The sequence below is a fragment of the Balaenoptera borealis genome (genome assembly GCF_965194805.1).
Source record: "Balaenoptera borealis genome assembly, chromosome: 17".
Classification (NCBI taxonomy): domain Eukaryota; kingdom Metazoa; phylum Chordata; class Mammalia; order Artiodactyla; family Balaenopteridae; genus Balaenoptera; species Balaenoptera borealis.
In genome coordinates, this window is record NC_138876.1 from 35,382,269 (window position 1) to 35,398,908 (window position 16,640).

The 16,640-nt window shown below is 36.3% G+C and overlaps 1 protein-coding gene across 3 annotated transcripts in view; it reads left to right on the forward strand.

Moving 5' to 3' along the window:
* YWHAZ (tyrosine 3-monooxygenase/tryptophan 5-monooxygenase activation protein zeta) overlaps nucleotides 1-13,783 on the forward strand; it is a 32,069-nt gene extending 18,286 nt beyond the window's left edge. For all 3 annotated transcript variants that reach the window (XM_082364455.1, XM_082364457.1, XM_082364456.1), the window contains exons 3-6: nucleotides 6,407-6,530; nucleotides 7,318-7,481; nucleotides 7,562-7,657; nucleotides 11,564-13,783. In XM_082364455.1, the coding sequence (XP_082220581.1) occupies nucleotides 6,407-6,530; nucleotides 7,318-7,481; nucleotides 7,562-7,657; nucleotides 11,564-11,623 (444 nt within the window). In that variant the 3' untranslated portion in view covers nucleotides 11,624-13,783. The remainder of the gene's footprint in view (nucleotides 1-6,406; nucleotides 6,531-7,317; nucleotides 7,482-7,561; nucleotides 7,658-11,563) is intronic.
* Nucleotides 13,784-16,640: the final 2,857 nt, after the last annotated feature.

Genomic DNA, 16,640 nt, shown 5'->3' on the forward strand with positions numbered 1-16,640 from the left:
CTCAAGAAGGGCAGTCAGAACTAGATAACCTGTCAGTTTGTGTGGTTCCTTAATGTTAATACGCTCCAAAGTCAAAGCATTGATGTTACGTAGACCATCTTTGGATCAAGCACGTGCTAGAAACTATTGTTAATATATTCTGCCCTGGGTAAATTGACTGGCTTGGGGGAAAAATCATTACTTGACCCCATATCTTAAGTGTTCTTACAACCTAAGAGGTTAATTGTACATGGTGCTGTAGAGGAAAAAAAAAATCTTTTAACTCTAAAATCTCAAGCTCCACATAATTTATCCATTGATTAGATTAAGGTTCAGCGCCCTCTCCAGAACTATAGCATGTATTTAGCTGTGGACTATGAACCATTTACAGAGACATTTCAGATGTGGGCCTCATGCTTTCAATTCCACATAACGTTAAGTGGGGATGACTACTGTATAAAGTCAGAATATGCATTAACTCTAATTCAGCAGATTAATTTTGGGTATTTTTAAATGGCCATGGTTACCTTTAAAAGACAGTAGCTGTCATCACAGACATTTTTTTAAACTGCTTGAGGGGAACTACTGTGAATCTCTAAATCAAATTCTATTTCAGCAAGATCCTTATTGACACTATATATAGTACAACTGCTCTTCAGACAAGTAACTACTCCCTCCCTATTGTTTGATAACATTTTAACGTTCATATTTAGCATATGATGCTGATGTGAAAATTTTTTAAAAATCATATAGGTAGTGAGTATAAAAAGATTTAGCTTTTTAATTTTTTCTACAAAAAATTCACACCATTTTTCCATTTTCACTAGTTCTTTTCAATTTCATATTAATTAATAATCAATACCAGTAACTAAGAAAAAATGCTTCCATCAATTGTGTGACAGAAACTGCTATCTGTTTACTAAAACTGAGGCTCCCCTCTAATTCCTGTGCACACAGCTGGACCAAATTTCCCAGTGTCCCTCTTAAATACAGGCAAGTGACTGTTTTTACCAGTGGAATGTACATGAGGGCAGTGGGTACTAACTTTAGACTACATGCTCCTTCGTGTTATTTTTTTCTCTGACTGGCTAAAATGGAGATCAGCTCAATATTAACATTGTAGTCTCAGGTGCTTGAGTGTAAGATGTTATTAAAGTTTGTGTTTGACCTGAAAATCCTTTTCTGTTACAAATTACATTTAGATTAGAAAGTCAGTGTTATGTGGAGAATTTTACAAGTGGAAGGTTCATCAGTAGTTAGCCTAACCATTGTTTTATAAGTAGAAATTGTGACACCTCATTTGCTTCTTTCCTTATATTAATGCTATGTCTCCTTTTAAATTCAGATTCTCACAATGTCCCACAGTTGTCATCACCTTTACTTTACTACTACACATGAATGAAATATAGGAAGTTGTATACTTAGCACAGGGTATTTTCTGAAGTTTTTGTATGTTGAAAATAGCTATTAGTTCTTTCCTCTCTTCATTTTCTCTTCTTCAGTTTTTCTTGTCACTGCTGCTTTGTGATAAGTGCTGCTTCCTTTTTTCCCCCTCTGTTTTTATTTCCATCATGGTCTTCTCCCTACATTTGCCTTTCTCCTCTGGCTTTTAAAGCCGGAAAATTGAACTTTTATTTCTCTTTGGTTAGTTTGATAAGTTAACATACTTAATCATCTCTGTAGTGTTACAATTAACTTAATTCAGTGAACTCTATATCTTCCATATCTTAGAGTTGAATGAGACCACATCTTATTTGTGAATCTCTAAAAAATAGTGATTTTTCTCATTTCTCCTGAAAATCTCTGTAAGAAGAGTAGAACTTGCTATCTGACAAGGTGGCCTATTCCAAATTTGTTTCGTAAGTTTTCTCATACTGAGCAGAAATCTACCTCTGCCCAAATTTAACTAGTCTTGTCTTCTGGAGCCATTCATGTCATATTCTTTCAGTTTTCATGACTGTTTCCAGTTTTCATCAACACTCTTGCTTGCTTTCCTGGATACTCTCCAGTTTGTCAAAGCCTTACTTGATACTTTTGGTGGGGGCTGGGGGGCGGGTTGAGGCACGCAGCATGTGGGATCTTAGTTCCCTGACCAGGGATCGAACCCGTGCCCCCCCCCCCCCCCCCCGGAAGTGGAAGCACGGAGTCTTAACCACTGGACTGCCAGGGAAGTCCCTATTTTTAAAGGAACAGTATACTCTAGGTTTGGTTTCCTCAGCACAGTGTAGAACTGAATCATCATCCTTCATTTTGATTTCTAATTAATATCTTGGAATCATATTCTCCTTCTTAGTAGGCATATCATCCTGTTGAGGCAGAGAAAATGTAGAATAATGTAGAACAGGTCAGATTGCCTAGTTGGAGTTGTACCTTCACAACTTAGCTGTGGTTTTTGAGCTCGGCGCCGTTTGTTGTCTTCTATGAGATGGCGATAATTGTAGTTTGTACCTCATAGGTAAGGTTATGGAAGGATCAAATTAATCCATGTAAAGTGATTGTCAAAAATGGCATGTTTATTATTGAAAATGATGTTTTTATTATTTTTCTCAGTTGTCTATTGCTGCATAACAAACCGATCAAAACTAAAACAGTGATTTATTCTTTTTTGTAACCCTGTGGCTTGTCTGGATTCTTTTGGACAGTTTTTCACATGGTGTTGGTTGTGGTCACTCATTGCTGTCTTCATCTGGGGCTGAAATATCCAGATGGCTTCACTAAACATGTTCCATGACTGGGGCTGACTTGACCTTTCTCTCCAGCAAGATAGTTTTTTTGTTTTTTTTTTTTTTGTTTTTTTTTTTTTAATGCTGGCTTAGGGCTCCAAGAGGGCAAAAAGGGAAGTTGCTAGTCCTCTTAAGGTTTAGGCCTAGAACTGGAACAGGAGTCATTTTCACTGCATTTTGCTGGTTAAAGCAAGACAACAAAGTTAACTCGGACTCAGGAGAAAGGAAATGAATTCCACCTCTTGACAGGAGGAGTGGCATACATGAACAGGGATGGTAGGGGAATTGGTGGAGGACATTCTGTTCTTTCATAGTTAGCTTTTTGAACCAAATTTAATGTTTAATCCAGTCTTTCTTGCTTTTTGTTTTTTAAGTCTTAATGGTTCTTACCTTTATGTCATCAGAAGATTTTAAAAGTTTGTCATTTATCCCTTTCTCAACTTCTTTTATTTTTAACAGCTTTACTGAGGTATAATTGACATACAAAGAACTGCGCATATTTATTTAATGGGTACAGTGTGATGAGTTTGCTTTTTCAACTCCTTGTAGTCAGCATTTTACCAGAAACATTCGCCACTGTTGATCCTTGGTCCTTTTAGTCTATCATTAGGCCAATAAACAGCCTGACTACTGGTATCTTGCCTTCTTGTTACTTGTAGGTTCTGGTTAATAGCTTTAAAGTAGTTTTTGCCGTTGTTATTGTTTTAATCAGATGTTATGGCTAAATTCAGTGTTCACCTTGGGGGAAGAGGTGCTTAATTGCTAATTTAAAAATTCTCAGTGTGAGTTACCCAAATGTAAAACAACAGTTTTTAGAGATATAGAAGTTATTACTCATAAAAGATGAGTTACAATTTCTTATGACATTTATTGACACCTTGCCTAAATAACTTCTGCAAGTTTTCAGATGTATACTTTAAAGTTTTACATTTTAAGTGATTCACCCTTAACTAACTGCACATGTTTGTGGCCCTCATCTTTACATATATACAGTGGGTTAGATAAAAGTCATTGAAAAGTGAAGGACATGATGAGGCAGTGTTATTCTGTTTCTCTTGTCTTCCCTGCTAGACATTTTATCCTCAGACTTAGAGACTGTCTTGTTCACTATTCTCAGTGCCTAGCACAGTGCCATTTAAGTATTGAAGAATAAGTGAATGTAAAAAATATGTTGAAGCAGTAAAATACGAAATAGAAATGCCTAGGTAGAGAATTGATTTCATGGTTAGGCTTTTACTTGTTGTCACTTCTTTCATTTGAAAATATTCTTTGTCAATCTTAAATATACATAAGTGAGCCAGAGAGCAGTTCACAATCGAATTGTATATGGAACCTTCTTTAGATTTATATATATTTTTCCCGCTATTTAATTTGAAGTGATTTGTGAATTCTGGTTAATCGCAATATACTTTTTCCTTAGTTAGACTTCATAGTCTAACTTTTAGCCTAGCCAATCAGAAGTGGAATTTGTCCTTCCAAGTGTGGAGTGCCACAGGTTAAACCTAGACTTCTGAATCCAAAGCCATTATGCTATACCGTCTCCCATAGTGGAATGAATAATGCATTTTATATTAAGATATAAAACTTGAAAAAGCCTGGTCATTTGTTTCTTAAGTTAAAAAAAAAACCCACTTACTATACTAAATGGAACTATCTTTTGCTGTTTAGGCAGATCCCCAAAGAGCAGCTATAGTGTTCACAGAGTGTTCATGCCTCAAAGAAGATGATGGTGTTTAAAGGACAAAAATGACGGGAAGTTGGAATATTGCCAAGTCTTAGGTTATAGGCATTCCTTCTTCGGAGGAAGCAGTGGTCTTCCAAGCCCAGAGGGTTCCTTTATTTCTAGTTTGGTTGAGATTTCACACTAGAAGCTGCCTCAAAGTTTAAATGAATCAATGAATGAATGAATTCCAAAACACTTTTGCAGCTGAGAGATCTTTGAATATGAAAGTCTGGGGATGGTGTAATAAGAATTTTGTTATCCTAACCAAAGTGGTCTTCTGATTTCAGGCCAACGGTTTCAAATATCAGTTAATAATCACAGGAAACATAATTTCAGGTTGAATTCTCTCATCTCCAACCCTTTGCTGTAATGCGTTGCAACCTGCTCCTACTGCCAACTTGGAACTACCCACTTCATCCGAGTATCTGTTGCTTAAGTTGCAGAAAGGGGGAGAAGCCGGGTTAAAGCTTACTCTCCCACTCACCATTTGGAACATAATGGGGTAGACATACAAAGTGAGAGTTATTATTTTAAAAGCGTTTTTCAACCTGTTTGGCATATAAGTAGGTGCTATATAAACTACTGGGTTACTACCAGAAGAATAGAAACCAAGAATTAGATACCCTTTTTCCTTGTAAAAATTGAGACTTGTTTGGGGCTAAGCCCAGTTGAAAATTGACTTTCACCTTGATTCCTAGAGTGTGTTTAGTAGGAAGAAGTGGAGTATTTAAAAAAAAAAAAAATTTGCCTAATTCTACTACTGGAATATTATCTTTCTCCCCCTTAAAAAAAAAATCACTAGTTTATTGTGCCTTATCCCCCTAATACAGTGAAATCAAGTTTTTCTTTAAATCCATTGTAGAATATAATTATTAGCATGTTAGGATTTACTTAGCTTACATTGTTATAGTTTTGAACAGAATTATGTAGAATGAAGTTTTACCTGTTTGGGGTGATCGGTAAATATGTATCTTATTAGCTGAAAATCACTTTAATGAAACTAAAGGTTTACTCTTCAGATCGTTTTTTTTTAAATATTTATTTATTTATTTATTTATGGCTGTGTTGGGTCTTCGTTTCTGTGCGAGGGCTTTCTCTTGTTGCGGCAAGTGGGGACCACTCTTCATCGCGGTGCACAGGCCTCTCATTATCGCGGCCTCTCTTGTTGCGGGGCACAGGCTCCAGACGCGCAGGCTCAGTAGTTGTGGCTCACGGGCCCAGTTGCTCTGCGGCATGTGGGATCTTCCCAGACCAGGGCTCGAACCCGTGTCCCCTGCATTGGCAGGCAGATTCTCAACCACTGCGCCACCAGGGAAGCCCCAACTCTTCAGATCTTTAATTCTCATACTCCTACCAGTGTCTTAATTTAGGTAGGAAGAATAAAACTTTGAACAGCTTTTTACCTGTTGTGAGGTATTACTTTAATTGTAGTCTTATAAATGACGTTTTGTTCTTTTGTTCTGCTTCCTCTGTCATGGACTCTGGTAGTGTCTATTATACTGTCGGTTTCTGCTTAAGTCATATATTCCTCCAGAGTACCAGAAAGTTAATCTCTTATGTTCTTTGCATTCTAGTGTCATGACTACCTTGAAAATGAAAAGTTTGCCATTTTGTTAAGTAATATAGTAATAAAACATAATAACATATAATATTATGAGCTGTCATGCTTTCACATTCATTGAAACATGCAGTCTTTATCAGCATGTAAATTGATAGTACTATGGGGGAGAGGCCAATATTCAAATTATCATCCTTAAATAATAAGCTGAACACTAATTTCAAATTTTAAGTATTGCTGTCCAAAGCATTCTGCTTTTAAACCACAAATTTACGAGCCTACGGCATTCAAAAGTTGTATCATTGGCAATGACTGGGTATTAAAGTTTTATAACTTAGGCTATAGTATGCTCTTGAAAAATGCAGATTCTTTCAGTTTTGTAAATATTTTAGTCTTATTATGACTGTTTCTTTTCTTCCCAAGTCTCTTTTGGAAAAGTTCTTGATCCCCAATGCTTCACAAGCAGAGAGTAAAGTCTTCTATTTGAAAATGAAAGGAGACTACTACCGCTATTTGGCTGAGGTTGCTGCAGGTGATGACAAGAAAGGTATGCTGCCTCAGCCTGTGTGCTGGACGCTTAGAAAATGGCACAGTATGGAAGGAGTCCCTTCTGGAGTGTAGAGAATTGTTTTGTTGTTTTTTAATTGCTCAGAGCACTAAATGAAGAGTAATAATGGACTTTGCGCTTTCTCTCTCTCTCTCTCTTTCTTTCTTCCTTCCCTCCCCTCCCCTCCCCTCCCTTTTTCCCTCCCCCCATCCTTCCTTCAACTAAACAGTTGACCCTTGAGGAACACAGATTTAAGCTGCACAGGTCCATTTACACAGAGATTTTTTCTGTAAATACTACAGTACTACATGATCCAAGGTTGGACATGAAGGGCCGCCTACAAAATTATACTCAGATTTTCGACTGCATGAAGAGTTGGCATCCCTAAACCCCTTGTTGTTCAAGGGTCAACTATATATCTACTGCCGAATAATTGGTATTCTGAAATGTATGCTTGCTAACAAGCCAATTTTAGGTATAGGAATGTTTCCTCACAATTTTAATAGTGGTTTTAGTATAACTGTAGAGCAGTACAAACTAATTATTAAAAATAATACTGAGATGATTAGAGTTATTTTGTCTTGACATTGATCAATGGCTAGTGTAGTTTTCCAGGAGAAGCTTTTCTTTTTTTTTTCTTCTCTTTTAAATTTAGGAGCCTTAATCAGTTAAGGTTGCTACAGCTTAATATTTCAGAGTTTATAATTGGATAGTAATGGTTTGGTTTGAGGGGTGAAGGTGAAGTGCAAACTTTTATCGATACATTTTGGTGCATTTTATTATCCAGGGATTGTGGATCAATCACAGCAAGCATACCAAGAAGCTTTTGAAATCAGCAAAAAGGAAATGCAGCCAACACATCCTATCAGATTGGGTCTGGCCCTTAACTTCTCTGTGTTCTATTATGAGATTCTGAACTCCCCTGAGAAAGCCTGCTCTCTTGCAAAAACAGTATGTATTTTTTACCTGTTATGTGGAAATTTAGTAATCAGTATTATTTGAGCATTGAAATTATTTCTTTTTTATCACAGGCATTTGATGAAGCCATTGCTGAACTTGATACATTAAGTGAAGAGTCATACAAAGACAGCACACTAATAATGCAGTTACTGAGAGACAACTTGACAGTAAGTACATATCAGCATCATGAGTGGTTAACATGGCGAAGAGATTATAGGCATAGCTCTGTTTCATTGTGCTTCACAGATACTACGAGTTTTATAAATTGAAGGTTTGTTACAACCCTGTGTTAAGCAAGTCTGTGGGTGCTGTTTTTCTCAAAAGCATTTGCTCATTTCATGTCTCTTGAGTTCACATTTTGGTAATTTTCAGTGTTTCAAACCCTACACCAACAAAAATTTCAACTGCTGAAGGCTCAGTTGATGATTAGCATTTTTTAGCAATAAAGTATTTTTTAACAAGGTATGTACGTTGGTTTTTTTAAAGACATAATGCTGTTGCATACTTAATAGACTACAGTCTATGGTGTAAACATAACTTATATGCACTGGAAACAAAAAATTCGTGTGACTCAGTTTATTTTTATATTCTTTTTTTTTTAAATGTAAGATCCTATCTTCTTTTAAAACTCTGAAGAAAACCATCTTACAGAAACTGAAATATTAGACTAAGGACTAAATATGTGTCCTTTGATTAGTTACATATACCCATTGTTAAAATTCTGGTTTTTAAAATGACTTTGTAATTCATGGTTTTGAACTTTCAATTACATAAGCCATTTTATTTTTCATTTCAATATAGGTGATTCTGTTCTTTCCATTTTAGTCACAGAAGAGTTTTGCTTTTAGTATCAAAAGCATACTTAAGTTCTCTTTTTTTTAAAAAAATAACTTTTATTTATTTATTTGGTTGTGCTGGGTCTTAGTTGCAGCAGGCAGGCTCCTTAGTTGTGGCTCTCAAACTCTTAGTTGTGGCATGCATGTGGGATCTAGTTCCTTGACTAGGGATCGAACCTGGGTGCCCTGCATTGGGAGCACGGAGTCTTAACCACTGCACCGCCAGGGAAGTCCCTTAAGTTCTCTTCTTATTTATTTATTTATTTATTTTTGGCTGTGTTGGGTCTTCGTTGCTGCGCACGAGCTTTCTCTAGTTGCAGCATGTGGGGCTACTCTTTGTTGCGGTGCGTTGGCTTCTCATTGCCGTGGCTTCTCTTGTTGCGGAGCATGGGCTCTAGGCACTCGGGCTTCAGTAGTTGCAGTACGTGGGCTCAGTAGTTGTGGCTCGTGGGCTCTAGAGCAGGCTCAGTAGTTGTGGCGCATGGGCTTAGTTGCTCCGAGACATGTGGGATGTTCCTGGACCAGGAATTGAACCCGTGTCCCCTCCATTGGCAGGAGGAGGATTCTTAACCACTGCGCCACCAGGGAAGCCCTCTCTTCATATTTAAATTCCATTAAAAATGGAGACCATAAAGTTGCTTCTATATTTATGTAGCTATGGTAGGGCATTAATAACTTTAGTTACAAAATTTCAGATACTCTATGGAGTCCAAGTGGACATCTATTTTGCCTAGTCTCTTAGTTAAAAAAAAAAAAAATGACTTAACTGTGGCAGGTCATGATTGTCCTTGGTATACTGCAGACTAAAAAAAAAAACCACAATGCCAGTATCACACTGAAAAAATATTTAGTTAATTCCTTAATAATATTAAATTTCTAGCATTCAATTTCCAGTTGTCTTTTTGTGTTTCTTTGTATTGTCTTTTTTTTTTTTTTTCTTCCAACAGTTTTTTATTTGCATTGGGATCCAAATAGTCTACATATTGCAGTTGGTTGATATGTCTCTTTGGTCCCATAGGTTTTCACATTCTTCTCCTTCACATAAATATTAAATTTGAAGTTTTGAGGCTTGGGTGAAAAAAAGTATCAAGTATCTGCTGTGTGCCAGATAAAGAGCTAGGAATGAAGATTATAGTTTAGTGCTACTGGTTTTTATTAGCTTTGGGGCATTTGTTTTGGGGACTGTACATCATCATTGTATATACATTTAACTTTTCTCAGCTTTATTTTTTTTAGTCCATTGCCAATTTTCTGAACCAGTTATATTCTCAGCAGTTTTTTGAATGTCATTATGTACTTGTTTATTATTAAACACTGAAAATTATTTTAGAAAGTATAATTGGAGGCTACCTACACACTCTGGAGATTATTTTAGTCAAGAGGGTAAGGTATAGTTCCTTAAAGAGTGAATCTTTTTATGCATATCAAAAGAAAGAAGCACTTCAGTTTGTTAGCTAATTTTAATATTAATTTTAATATTAAGAATTTTTCAAATTTTTCTGGTTTGAAATGATGAGATAGTTCTAAAAGGTAGAACTTGAGACCTAGTCACTACTGAGTTGTGTTGTCATCACTTTTTGAGAAGGCCTGATCTGAAATATATACTTCCAGCTGACTCTTGGTATCAGTATAGCATGAAGAGCATATTACAAGAGCTGAGTAAGAAGAAAACCAAGGTTCTGATTCTGATTCCGTCACTATTTACTACGTGCCTTCTCTGAGCTCTTGTCATATTGCCTGTTATCATTATAGGTTGATTGGATCACTTACCTGTCAAGTAAAGAAATTTTGTCAAAACTATCTAGTATCTGAGTCTGGATCTGGTTGACCAGTATTGTCAACACATAACCCTAGGAAGATAAATATAAATATCCTTCATCAAATTTTTAATGTTTATATGGAAAAAACAAGGGTCCATGAGAGAACTGGAAAGAGATGATAAAAAAATAATTTCATCTTGTCTTATAAGACCACCAGTTTAATAGAAGCTTACAGACTTCTAGAGGTCATTCAGCTAACTGTATGATGTTCAAAGAAGTCTCCTTTCCAGGCCAGTAACATATTTGGTTAATAAATAAATAAAACTAATGGGTGATTTGGGGGATAGAAAAATATTGAGCTTTTCCCCCCTTCATTCTGCAATGTATAAGCAATATAAAATTCAAGGTATCTTGAAACAATCCTTTTATAATTGCCTCTAAAAATCATTATAGAGTGCTAAGACTTGTAAAAAAAATTAATATTTGGAACAGCTGAGATAATTTTGAAATCATGTTTTTAAACTGCTGAAAAACTGTAACATTAATCTAAAAATAAATAGACACCATAGTCCTACTACTATGGGACAATTCAGTTTTTACCTCTTAGAAGATTTGGTTCTGACCATACTGTTGTGTTCATCTATTTATTTTGAATCAGACAAATTCACAAAGGTAGTTTTTTGTTTTTTTGTTTTTTTGTTTTGTAAACTAAAAATGTTAGTTAAATTTGTAGTTTAGTTCTGACTTGATCCTGACTCTTGAATTTCATGGAGTGTGGTATTCTCTTTAGAGTGGCAGTCTAAAGTCTACCAGGGGAAAGTAGTCAGCCTGAGCTCCTTGAGCATGGGCTGAATTTGATGATTCTGGTTTAGTTGCACTAAACTTATACATCCGTCTCTCACTGGGGCTATTTGGGACAACCTACTATTCTGATAGCTATTGATATTTAGAACTGTAGCATTTCTATGATTTCTTCTACTTTTTCTTTACCTTCTATGAATAACCAAGAATTTCCTGTATCTGACTTTGTTATTTGAAGACATCTCTGCTGTGTACTTACAATGCTTACAGAATGATTAGGGAGGAAATAAATGTATTATATTGAGGCCTTTTATATCTTTTTAAAAAATTTATTGTATTGAAGTATAGTTGATTTACAATGTCGTGTTAATTTCTGCTGTAGAGCAAAGGGATTCAGTTATACACATATACATTCTTTTTCATATTATTTTCCATTGTGGTTTATCACAGGATATTGAATATAATTCCCTGGAGGCGTTTTACATCTTGAAGCTATCTTAAATGCTGCAATTTTTTAAAGAAAGCCTTCCAACAAAAACTGCTTAGATTCTGGTACTTTGGCATATATATTAAGGTTTTTTTTAAACTGAAATATACTAAAATTTCTCTCTCTCCCTCCCCCCCTCCCCCCTCCCTCCCTCCCCTCCTCCCTCCCTCCCTCCCTCCTCTTAACTAGTTGTGGACATCGGATACCCAAGGAGACGAAGCTGAAGCAGGAGAAGGAGGGGAAAATTAAAAGGCCTTCCAACTTTTGTCTGCCTCATTCTAAAATTTACACAGTAGACCATTTGTCATCCATGCTGTCCCACAAATAGTTTTTTGTTTACGATTTATGACAGGTTTATGTTACTTCTATTTGAATTTCTATATTTCCCATGTGGTTTTTATGTTTAATATTAGGGGAGTAGAGCCAGTTAACATTTAGGGAGTTATCTGTTTTCATCTTGAGGTGGCCAATATGGGGATGTGGAATTTTTATACAAGTTATAAATGTTTGGCATAGTACTTTTGGTACATTGTGGCTTCACGAGGGCCAGTGTTAAAACTGCTTCCATGTCTAAGCAAAGAAAACTGCCTCGTATTGGTTTGTCCTGGTGGGGAATAAAAGGGATAATTGGTTCCAGTCACAGGTGTAGCTGTGGGTACTTTAAGGTTTGGAGCACTTATAAGGCTATAGTAGAAATAGATATCCCATGGATATTACATGTTAAACCATGTGTTATCTGTGGAATACTCAGTCTCAATGTGCACACCATTGACTACAGCTACAGAAGTGTTCCTTTAGTTGTGACCCAATTTACTCTGGATAAGGGCAGAAACGGTTCACATTCCATTATTTGTAAAGTTACCTGCTGTTTGCTTTCATTATTTTTGCTACACTCATTTTATTTGTATTTAAATGTTTTAGGCAACCTAAGAACAAATGTACAAGTAAAGATGCAGTAAAAATGAATTGCTTGATATTCATTACTTCTTGTGTATCAAGCGCAGCAGTAAAACAAAAAACCCATGTATTTAACATTTTTTAGGTTTTTTTTTTTTGCTTTTGTGGGTTTTTTTTGTTTTGTTTTTGTTTTGTTTTTTGGGGTTTTTTTTGTTTTGTTTTTTTTTTTTGATACTTGCCTAACATGCATGTGCTGTAAAAATAGTTAACAGGGAAATAACTTGAGATGATGGCTAGCTTTGTTTAATGTCTTATGAGATTTTCATGAACAATCCAAGCATAATTGTTAAGAACACGTGTATTAAGTTCATGTAAGTGGAATAAAAGTTTTATGAATGGACTTTTCAACTACTTTCTCTACAGCTTTTCATGTAAATTAGTCTTTTGGTTCTGAAACTTCTCTAAAGAAAATTGTACATTTTTGGAAATTTATTCCTTATTCCCTCTTGGCAGCTAATGGGCTTTTACTAAGTTTGAATACAAAGTTTATCATAACAACAAAATACTACTAAGATAACTACTACTGTTCCCAGTCATGTCCCATACTCCCCCCTCCCCCTGAAAAAAAATTTTTTTTTTTTTCAGAGACAGGGGGATTGATTGAAAAAAAGAGTAATGTGTTCCATTTAAAATTTTGGTATATGGCATTTTCTAACTTAGGAAGCCGCAATGTTCTTGGCCCATCATGACATTGGGTAGCATTAACTGTAAGTTTCGTGCTTCCAAATCACTTTTGTTTTTAAGAATTTCTTGATACTCTTACAGCCTGCCTTCAATTTTGATCTTTTATTCTTTCTATTTGTCAGGTGCACAGGATTACCTTTTTTAAGCCTTGTGTCTTGTCACCAACCGTTCCTACTTGGTGGCCATGTACTTGGGGAAAAGGCCGCATGATCTTTCTGGCTCCACTCAATGCCTAAGGATACCCTGCTTCCTTTGCTTGCATCCCACAAACTATTTCCCTCATCCTATACACTGCAGCAAATCTCTCCCTAGTTGATGAGATTGTGTTTATCTCCCTGTAAACCCTACCTATCCTGAATGGTCTGTCATTGTCTTTGCCTTTAAAATCCTTCCTCTTCCTCTCTTTGAATAATGATGGGGCTAAGTTATACCCAAAGCTCACCCTACAAGCTATTTCCTCAGTACCTTGCAGAAAACACCAAACAAAAATACCATTTTAAAAGAGGTGTATTTTTTTTTTCTTTTAGAATGTAAGCTCCTCGAGAGCAGGGACAATGTTTTCTGTATGTTCTATTGTGCCTAGTACACTGTAAATGCTCAATAAATACTGATGATGGGAGGCAGTGAGTCTTGATGATAAGGGTGAGAACTGAAACCCCGAATACTGTTTTGTTGCTTGTTTTATTATGACCTCAGATTAAATTGGGAAATATCAGCCCTTTGGGACAATTGTCCCAAATGTTACATTCAAATAAAAGTGCAATGGAGGCCTTGGGGTCTTTCTTTCCAGGAGAAAAAGATCTCTTACGCATTTGGGACAACAACATAATGCATCTTCACGCACAGCTCTTTTCTTTATCTATTGATTTCTCCTGACCCCCAGGCCAAGGACATGAAATAATCATTTTATAGCTACAGAGAATGAAGTTAGACTGAGGAGATGGGTTTTATTCAAGTAAATTACAAATAAAATCTAAAGCTTGTCTCATTTGCCTATTTATGTGCCTCAGTCTCATCTACTAGTTTGATTCTGAAATAAATTGTGATAATACTTCGTTAATATTAGCTGTTAATAGGTTTCTACATCGTAGTGCCCAGTAGATAAAGGAAGATTTCAACCTGAGATTTTTTTGCCTTGAGATTTGAATAATAAATTTTTTATAACATTTCTTAAATTGCCCCAAATTCAGGCTTCATGTCTGTTTCTGTCAACACTTTCAGGAATTTGGAGACTCCAGCAATGTAATGTATTTGGTGTGTGTGTGTAGTGTTGGAGTTGTTAAATGTACATATCCACTTCAGAGTTGTGCCTTGAGAGAGGGCAGGAGTGTGATCGGTTAAAAGGATGGATTTTGCTGCCACTTTGGCCTGTGGTCTTGGCTTTTCCAGTTAATAGCTGTTTTTTGTGCTATGAAGATAGAAATTGGGGTGGGGGAGTAAAAGAGAATTAAAAGAATGTAATGTCAAGTGGCTTACTAACTATAGGAGCTCAATTCTTTTCCTGTCTTCCCTAAAAATAGTCACCAATCCTGCCATGGCCCAGCGCATATTTTAAAACTAGTTAAGGCCAATTTGTAATCTGCAATCTTAGATTATTTGTGGTCAGGTCTCAACTTGATGGAATAACTTGGGAGCTCTAACAATGGTGAGATGTTTAAAAATCTTTAGTAGGCTCTGAATGTAGATCTAAGAATTTGACACTTTTCAGCGGTGGTGGCATCATTTAATCGTTTCTCTCTCCGTTAGGAGAGAATGGCAGTTTATTTGGATGCAAGTATATCGTAGTCACTGCATGAGAGCCTGCAGTGTGTGAGGAACTTTAACTGGTGCTCAGAGATATACACCTTCCTGTGGGAAAAGGTGAAGGAATCATTAAATAAATTGCTTTATTATATTTTGTTATACACCATATAGGAAATGACAGTGGTGGAATTGAAATATCTACAGTCTTAAGGTGTTGGCTTAGACGGGGCCCTTGGAAAATGGCTGGACTTGGATACTTTTCTGAATGTGAAATTGCATCTGTAAAGTACTTTTCTGTTATTTTTAGTGTGACCTATAGCAGTCACTATCTCGATTAATTCTAGTTCCTTTTAATAGACTAGAGACCTAAACATAAGATACTGCTGGGTCTTTGTAGGTTTTTTGTTTCTTGTTTTTTTAGAAACTTTACAACAGGCCTCTAAGGAAACTGATATTCTTGGATGACAAAATGGTATTCAGGAACCCATCACAGTGGTAGATCTGCTTTAAAAGTCTGAAAACTAACCTTAAAAATGTTGCTTGTGTACATCCAAGTCTGGTTTTGCTACTCACCTGCGTCCTTTGAAGTCTACTTTATGTATGACTGTCAACCCCCAAGTATTTCAAAACTTGATGGTAGACCAACTATTTGGAAGACATACGCTTCTCACCTGTGTACCATAATTACTCAGTTTGTAAGAATATCCAACCATCCTGCTGGTCAAGCAAGCATATGTGTCTTTTGGATGCAGAAACCAAGAATATATTGAATGCATATATTTAGGCACAGCTATTATCAATCCTAGGTGACGCCAGGGACTCCGTTGGTGATGAGTACTTTTTTCTTATAAGTCCATTCCATAAAATTTCTGAAAGACCAGACTTAACTAATGTTAATCGAAGACTTGTCAGTAGTAAATTTATTTCCAATTCAAGAACTTTTAAAACCTATCAGTATTTCAGTAGGGGCTTACTTTTTTTTTTTTTATTATCGGAGGTTGGTTAGGGCCAGTTACTATTCTGAGTGATTAAGAAGGACTTTTCAGAGAAGATTTATGTTTGAGTCAAACTTGCAGAATGGATGGTATCCGATGGAGTATGAACAAAGGCATCAAGATAGGAGAATTTAAAGACGACTTCTGTGCACTCACAGGTGAGGAACTCTGAGAGAGTGTAGGAAGAAGAAATAGGCTCTGCTTTATAAGTAACAGGCAAGTGGCTTTCACTTTTAATGCTTTTGATCAAATCAGGGTTAAAGTGCTTATTCCCAGCACCCAGTCTCTGGGATTCTAATTTCTAAAGCCCAGGGATATGCATATACTTCATGAGCTGTAATAACTTAGTGTCCACATTGCTGAAATCTATAGGAGAGGGAACGTGTAACGTTCGGGAAAACAAGGGCATGTAAAACCGTGGCGGCCCCCACCCCCCAAAAATAAAAGCTGTTTCTAAACTTGAGAACTTCAGTCTGCAAAACAAAAGTTTGTGGATCTGCTCAGCAGATCATGTTTCCCAAGCAGAGATTAATGATAAAGTTTACCTGTCACAAAAGGTTTTTCACATTAATGATCCTGGTTTAGTTTGGAAACAGGTAGGTACTTTAAAACTTCTAGTGTGTCAAGAGAAGAAAGGTAACACGTGATTTTACGGGGGTTTTTGTTTGTATTTTTAATGAATGCCATTTCTACTGTTTTCCTTAACCCCTGCCATGCATAAAAATCAAATCCAGGGAGTTCCCTGGCAGTCAAGTGGTTAGGACTCACTGCTGAGGGCACGGATTCAATCCCTGGTTGGGGAACTAAGATCCCACAAGCCACGAGGCGTGGCAAAAATCAAATTAAGAAAAATGAAAGATTTAAAAGCAAACTTTGGAATGTTCATA